This window comes from Zingiber officinale, chromosome 3A (genome assembly GCF_018446385.1).
Source record: "Zingiber officinale cultivar Zhangliang chromosome 3A, Zo_v1.1, whole genome shotgun sequence".
NCBI lineage: Eukaryota > Viridiplantae > Streptophyta > Magnoliopsida > Zingiberales > Zingiberaceae > Zingiber > Zingiber officinale.
In genome coordinates, this window is record NC_055990.1 from 104,142,673 (window position 1) to 104,151,170 (window position 8,498).

The 8,498-nt window shown below is 36.8% G+C and overlaps 1 protein-coding gene across 2 annotated transcripts; it reads right to left on the reverse strand.

Moving 5' to 3' along the window:
* Nucleotides 1–4,723: 4,723 nt before the first annotated feature.
* On the reverse strand, nt 4,724–7,952 carry LOC122052207 (dentin sialophosphoprotein-like). 2 transcript variants are annotated; one of them, XM_042613624.1, is made up of 3 exons: nt 7,699–7,952; nt 7,328–7,387; nt 4,724–6,563 (listed from the first exon to the last, which is right to left on the reverse strand). In XM_042613624.1, exon 3 carries the CDS (start codon nt 6,551–6,553, stop codon nt 4,988–4,990), a length of 1,566 nt encoding a protein of 521 aa, XP_042469558.1. In that variant the 5' UTR covers nt 6,554–6,563; nt 7,328–7,387; nt 7,699–7,952; the 3' UTR covers nt 4,724–4,987. The 2 variants fall into 2 exon arrangements, with proteins under 2 accessions (XP_042469558.1, XP_042469557.1); XM_042613623.1 differs by lacking the exon at nt 7,328–7,387 and having other exon boundaries at nt 7,699–7,951.
* Nucleotides 7,953–8,498: the final 546 nt, after the last annotated feature.

Here is an 8,498-nt window from a genome sequence, read left to right on the forward strand (position 1 = left end):
TTTCTTGATTTCATGATTGATTTTTTGATTCTTGTTGATAAAGGGAGTGTTAGTGATGGAAGTTGGATGAGGAAAGAACAAAAGAGGATGATTTTTTTTTTTTCTTTTTGAAGAAAAAATAAGGAAGAGATGGGAAGAAACATGAGGAAAATAGAGGCCTCTAGATTTTCTTGGCATCTAATAGAAGTTATTGTTGCTGTTATACATATTTAGTTGTTGATATTGGCTTAAATATAATTTATTGTGGATGATATATGATGTGGTGGAAATCTATCACCACGCTAGATGAAGTGGATGCTTTGATGGGAATAGAGATTGTTTACAAATAAGAAAGCACATGTTAGAGGACATAGGAGTTATCAAGCATGGTGTTATGGTCCTATGGAAATAATGAAATAGAGGTAGAAAAGAAAAGTATTCACAAGCGAGAGAGATTAAAGTTAGATATTAGAGAGTTTCATATATTTATAGAGGATCATCATCTAAAAGCCTAATCCTAGGGTTAATGAACCTTGGTATTTATACTAACCCTAAGTTTCTTAGACACTAAGGATTATGGGCTTCGAATCCAATTATAACCCGCAAGTAACTTGATTACCATGAGAATAAAAACCCAAGAAATCAAGCTCAACAAAGAAAGCTTTGATGCTCAGAGGAGAGAACTGATTGGAGAACTCAGGTATCAAATCGCATGAGGTTGAATTGCATGGAGAACTCTTGGCGTTGAGTCATGCGAGAAACTAAAGATGCCAAATTGTGTGAGGAACTCGAAATGTCGATCTTGTTAGGATAAAAAAAAAGTTAAAATATCTCTACAATAGTATGATATTGTTCATTTTGACCCTAAGCCCTTATAATTTTATTTTTGGCTTTACCGAAAAGGTCTCATACCAATGGAGTTTTTTTTTTCCCTTACAAGTTTACGATCCTTTCTATATGTTTTCAATGTAGGACTTTATTTGTAATCATTGCAACCCAACAATCCCCCTCCCCCCACTTTGTTTGTAATCATTGCAGCCCAACAATCCCCCTCCCCCCTCAACAAAGGACCACCTACTCAAGTCTATATGCTTGATGTCATCTGATCCTTGACCCACCAAGGCTTTCTTGCCCTCCTCAAACGAAGGACCACCCCCTCAAGTCTATTCGCTTGATGTCATCTGATTCTTGACCCATTAGGATTTTCCTGCCCCTCGGTCTAACCGACCTAGTAGGACTTCCTTATCTAGTCGCAACTAGGACTTCTCTGCTTGGTGTCTGGTCATCTTGAACTAAACATGGGAACTCTCACTTCCTTCATTAGAGGTCAATATTCCACCCACATTACTTAATTGGACCATGGCTCTTGTACATAGTCGGTGGTTAGTCCTTCTGGCATTCCGTGCTCTTATACCAATTGTTAAGACTTAAAAAAATTAAAATATCTCCATAATGGTATGATATTATCCACTTTGGCCTAAATCCTCATGATTTTATTTTTGGGCTCTATCCAAAAGATCTCATACCAATGGAGATATTTTTCTAGTCCTTGATCCTTTTCATATGTTTTCAATGTGAAATTTTATTTGCTACCATTACAACCCAAGAGATCTGACTAGTAATAGGACCACGTAGGTATATTCTGCTCTACTAACCTATAGTAGAGTTGATATGTATAAATTGTCTTGATACCTCACAAATGCATTTGGCCTCTTATCCTAAAGAAGTCATCCCTTCTACATAAATCTTGAAGATTACAATAGTAATTCTTTAGTTTCCCAAAGTTTCTTGATATCTATACTTGAATTTCTATCCTTCTTAGCATTAGGTTCTTGTCTTCTTGATGATATGAAGGGAAATATTTTGAAATTTCAATCTTTCATGAGAAATCTCTGTGTTCACCTCTTTGTGACCTTTTGAAAGATTTATGAGCCTTTAAAAAAAAAATCCTATAAAGGGAATATGTTTTGGTGTTTATTTTTCAACCATATGATCGTTGACATGAATGTCATGCCCTTTGTTTTCATCTTCACTCTAGTTTAATTCCATTTTGATTCTCTTCTCAAAATGTTGATTGCTAATGTTATTAGCTGCTCTTAGAAGTTGCAAGCATATCACAATAGGTCATAAAATAAATTCATTTTTTCCATGTTGTCTGTATTTTTCTTCTACACTAATTTTTAGATTACAATTTGTTTCTTCTAATAAAATTTATTATTATTGTGACCTCTCAGTAATTACTGTTGGTGTAGTTGGCACTAATGATTAAATCTAAATTTTGGTAAATGACAAATAGATTAAAGTTAAATGTGTTGTGTATATAACCTCTCTACCAAGTGTGTAGGACTTGACTAGTTTGACACCATGCTGAAATCCAACTAGGTCTAGAGGACATGATAACTAGTATAAAAGTCTAGATAGATCAAGAAATGATCTGATATCTGGCGAAAAGTTCAGATGGATCTGCGAGACATGACAGCTGACCAAAGTCCAGTTGTGTATGCGGACCTGACAACTAACGGGAAGACCTGGTGGACCGAAGTAAAGTCAAGCGATTCTGCATGGTAGGTAAGGTAATTCACTGGAGGAGAGTGATCTAGTGAGAATGAGTCCCTTTTAGGGACTTTATGTGCAGGTCTAGTTTAGGTTAATTTTGGATCCCTAAACTGAGACCTTGACTAGATCCTGATCTTGGACAGACAAGGCCTAATTAATATTGCTATTTTATAATTATACTAACTCTATTTTGCAGGTTAGATATTTCCTTGTTGAACTAACATATTTTGCAAGAGAAAAAAGATTAAGAAACTTCTGGTGAACAATACTCGAGGCGCCTCTTATGCTGTTGGAGGCACCTCGAAAGCATTGGTCAAAGGCCCCGCATAAAAGGGCACAAAGGCACCTTCTATGCGAAGGAAGGCGCCATGAAGCTTGGCGCCGAAGGCACCTCAGAGGGCTTTGAAGCCGCCTTCGGTTGGATAAGGCAGAAGGCTTCGTCGACGATAAGAGCCGACTTTTTGGGGATATATTTTGAGGTTAAAGGCGTCTCCAATGGCATTGGAGGCGCCTCCAGTCCTCTTTAAAAGACTGTTCGACCACCTCTTGAGACACAACATCTATATGTGATCATTTGAGATTCTGGTTGCTCCGACTTCGTCCTCCCGCTATGCTACAACGCTGCTAAGCCCTACTACTACTGAGAAGTCGTCCGACACCAAACTCGATCCAAGAATCTTCATGTGTAGGGTAACGAAAGTGTTTTTAATTATTTAATTACTGCATTAAGGAAAGTGTAGGCTGTTACACTTGCCCTTCTGTTATTATTGTACTCGATTCCCTCTTCTAGTGGTTCCGAAAGAGGTTTATTATGGATTACCCGTCGATACGATATGAGGGATTGTGGGTCTTGGACTAGAAGTCGGCAAAGGCTCCGAACCAAGTAACTCCTCAAGTTCTTAATTTTTTTGGTTTCTGATTTACCTTATTTCCTCTACATACTCGTTTTCAAAACTAAAAAAAAACAACTTTTTTAAAACTATGTGATTCACCCCCTCCCTCTCCTCACGTGCGTAACGATCCTATAATTACTTCTTAATAGTGCTTTAAGATTTGTGTGTAGATGTAATTTTATGAACCTTTTCCCATCACCCCTCCATCCTAACTTTCTATCCAAGTAAATAGAGCCTAAAGATCTTGCGCAAGTCCTAGAGGATGTTAATGAATGGTTGGACCTTGGATTGTTAGGGAAGTAAGATTTTTGAGAATGTGCTCTACTTTCATAGGTTTATAAGCGATGATGATGTGTGACAAGCTTCAAGGAACTAGATGATGAAGGTTTATGGTAATAGAAGGGGACGAGTCAAACACATACTTCAACTTCCATGCATGATCTTTTCAGTCTAAAATATAAATATGGTATACCATACCATACTAGACGTGAAACTATTCTTCATTCATAATAAGAGCAAATATACAAATCTAATCCCCTGCATATCGAAAATAATCCTTAAAATCTTAACTGACTTACAAATAGACCAAGCAATTGTTGCATCCTATCAGCATACTTTTCTATTTCTTTCCTTTCTCCATAGTTCAGTAAACATATTTTGCTGTGGATTTTATTTTATTTTAATTTATTTACTTTGAGATGGTTTCTTTTGCTTGCTGATTTTTCTTGTTTGTTGTTCATGGTAATTTCAACTGTGGCAAGATGAGAGATTACAATCATACACAGCAAGATCATTCTTCTCCTGGCTTAGCAAGAATTGAAAAGCAACCATCTTACTCTGCTCATTACAATTTAGAGATAATCTATGAACACATTTATTTCTCATGCATCATTATATTAACATTGTATATTGTCTTCCATTTCAAGCAAAAAAACAGTTTTACAATTTCCCTTTGACTCATGAATTTGTATTTGTCATCTCATGTTAAATGATGAAAAGTGGAAAATATGAGGTATCAACAATAACTTTTATCTAGAGCTCAATGATGGAGTAATGGAATAAATTGCATTAGAAGGCAGTAGAAATTGAGACAAAAGGGCACTTACAGTGGGATTGATCCTGACCACTGGAAGCTTAACCACCTGAGCTAACAGAAGGTAGCCACTTCATTGAGTTTCATCCTGGTCAATTAAAATGTTGGCTGCAAATTATATTGTTAATTTTGATTAATGGCATTAGAAAGTGGAAAAATAGATAATTAGCGTGCACCATTCTATGGCCGAGGTCGGCATGCATCACAGAAAATCTACTTCTGTAGAGGTTTTATTGATTCTACAAAAGTAGGTATCATTGCACCACGATACAAAGGGATAGAGAAAATGCAACATAGCTCAAACTGTCGTTGAATTTGCAGCTAAAGAATGCCAGGTTTAGGCAAATAGCTTGACTAACACAACTTTCTACTCAGTAGCGTTCTTCAGTCTACTTATATATGATGAACATCATGAATTATGATATGCAAGTTTCTGACAACTGTGGTTGAATAACAAAGAACAATATTATTCTATCTCTTTACCACCCTGGCTTGATGATTCTGGATTGTCGTTCCTCGCAGTCCAGGTGTTGTCATTACCAAACTCAGAGATAGCTTCTCCTTTCGGTTTTGGTTCAGTTGTGTCTTGAAAGATACTACTGCCAGTGTTTTTCTCTTCGGAAAAATTGTCTCGCTCAACTACTGTTTCTAAGTTCTCATTGTTATTTGATGAGTTTCCACTTTCAGTACCAGCATTATGATCCTCAGAGGTACTATCACCTTTAGATTCATGTGCATCCTGGTTATATTTTGAATTTATCTTTTCTTCTTCAGCATTATAGTTGGCACCAGGATTTTCTAAATTCCCATTGTTATTGGATGAGTTCCCACTTTCATTGCCAGCACTTTGATCCTCAGAGATACTATTTCCTTTAGATTCTAGTGTTTCTTCAACATCATTTTTAGCAGCATCAGAAGAATGCTCGTCAAGGGATTTGACTGCATCAATAAACTCATTGTCCGTTAACACCCCATTTTCTTCTTTCGGGAGGGATACGCTTCCATCACCTGAGCTTGCAATGGTCGTCGTATCCTCCGAACTATTTTCACTACTACCTTCGGTTTCTGGTTGAACCCCTCCCCGAGAATCAATTGCCTCCTTTTCAACTTCAGAACCATTTTCGCTACCACCATCTGTCTCTAATTTGGTCTCTCCAAGGATCTCAACTGTCTCCTTTTCAACTTCAGAAATAATTTCATTGCTACCTTCTGTCTCCAATTTGGCCGCTCCATGAGTATCAATCGCCTCCTTTTCAACTTCAGAATTATTTTCACTACCATGAATATCGGTTGTCTCCTTTTCAACTTCAGAGTCGTTTTCACTACTAGTTTCTGCCTCTAATTTAACATCTTCTTGAGAATCAATTGCTTCCTTTTCCACTTCAGAACTAACTTCACCGCCACCTTCTGTCTCTAATTTAACCTCTTCATTCAATTTGATGGTCTCTTTTTCAACTTTGTCGGCGTTCACTCCACCGTCTGATTGATCCTCGGAGCTCGAAATCCTTTCTTCTTCAGAATTTGATGCTTGAATGGTATCTTCTTTTGCTCCATCAAGAGAGACTAACTCACTTCCGTTATCAGACTTATCTTCTTCATTTCTCCCCTCATTTTGATCCATTGAGCTTGCATTATCTGATTCACCAGAAAGCTCTAGGGCATTCTCTTTATCTTTAGTTCTTTCACTAGCCACATCTTCGTTGCTATCACTCAAATCATTACTCTCCTCCTTGATGTTGAATTGTTCTTCGACTTCAGTATGGCCAGTATTTGAAATATCTTCAGCGGTCTCGTCAAGGTCAGGTTTATGGCCATCTACGATGACCACGTTCTCTGATCCTGCTTTCCCCTTGCGACCGAAGTCGACGTCTTCTTCAGGGTCAAAGCTGATTTGGGGAGTTTCAGTTTGCTCATTCTTGCTAAAATGATTAATCAACCATACAGCAGCTCCTAAAAGCAAGGCTATCTGTATTCCTCTCTTCACTTTCGACTCTCTATTTTGTGAGTTTCGACTACTTGACTGCTGAAACATATTATAATATCTGCAAACAAACTGAAAGTTAGGCAATCGAAAATCTGAAATAATCAACATTAGTTCACTAACAAGGATGATTAGCATAATAAATTAATCACAGATGTCTCTCCTTTTTGTCATCAGAAATTGGCTCAGATAGTACAAAGTTAAATAAATATGAAATTTATAGAATTGAGCATATGCAAACACTTTGATACAAGGTGGATCTACAAAAGTGTAAATAGATATCTCTCTTTTGTTCATAATCTAATTCAAATAACAACAATAATAACAACAACCAAGCCTTATACTATTATCCCCTGCTATATCACCATTTATATTTAAATAAATTTTATCTTATCCTATTATTATTAATTAAGTCTTTTTTTAAATTTTCTTCCTCATTTGATGTGCACATTTGTCTTAATTTTATATGATCTATCTAAAATATTTATTGGTTGTCTAACCATAAGTTCGTACATTTTAAACGTATCTCTTAGAATTTTCCCTCAATTGATGTAATTCCGACTTTCTTTCTAATATTTTCATTTCTTATTCTTATTCTGTCGACCCATGTATATCCTTACAACCAATCTAACTTAAATAAGCAAACTAAAATCAAGAACAAAATATATACACATATACAAACAGATTTTCAGATAATTTAATCTACATTAATAAACATACTGTTTCAAATTTCTGCAAATTTTGCTAGAGCACATTAACTACAAGCTACAAGTTGAACTCTAGATTCTGAGTAAATTAAATCAAGAACAAGGAAGTTGAAATCACCAGATCTTCAATATATGTTTTCCTAACAATTTGCTTATTATATATATCTTCCTTGAGATCCTGAGAAGAACAATGTATTTCAGAGAACAAAATGAGCAAAAAACAGGATTTGACAATTTCAAACAATATCTGACAAGAACAAAGCTAAACCAGCAAAAACCACTTTTTTTAATTAAAAAAAGAAACTAGTTCAGCAAAAGGGAAAGAGAGAGAGAACGAAATGAGCAAAAACTCAACCAAATCAACTTTCAAACAAGATCCAACGCGAAGAACGAATCAAAAACTGGGTTTTCATCAGAAAGGGGCATCTCCCGGAAAGCCAAAGATTGAAACAGAACAATGATGAAGGAATTGAATCTCAGAGACCAAACCTTGAGGGGGAACCGATCGGGATGAGATCTGCGAGCCTCGGGGGAACGAAAAAGGAGGGCCAGCCACCAAATTAAGGCAGCAAAACACTCCAAACCAGATGCGATCGAGATTGATTCCATGCCGATCGTCTCTTCGATTATTTATTTATTTATTTGTGAATTTCGCTCCCAAAAAAATATATAAAATAAATAAATGGCATTTTTGATGCTAGACGAGATCCATCGCCAGCCTGTGTCGGCCATTGCTGCCCCCAAGATGGTTGAGTTGTCAGGGCGGGACAGAATTATTATTATATACACTAAAAGTTCAAATTTTGGCAAAGCATAGGAACTTCTTTACTTATTAGTAACTATATTTTTCCAATTTATCTCCTCACATATAGTCGTAAGATTAATCATATGGGGCCGCTAGATGACAGATTCCACTCCTAGGATTTGTAACTCTGAATACAGCTAACCATGATTAAAAACGGGATTCTTCAAAAGAAGTCTTACGTGAGACAATGATTGACCATGACTTTTATTGATTGTTGATACGGTGCATAAAGGTGGGGCACGATAAAGTCAAACAGTCAATAGTCAAGGGGATATGACAGTCAAGGACAATCAATAGTTAAGGGGATGTGACAGTCAACCGTCAAGAGAAAGAGAGAGTTAGACCGCCTCACATCATCAGCCGCATAATTCCTAGTCGGGCATAGGCAGGGCAGATCCCGCAGATCTGAGACATAAGATGGAACTTGTACTAGTTCCTGACCTGTCCCCGACTGATCGGGCTTCCCCAGCTCGGCCCGTGTAAC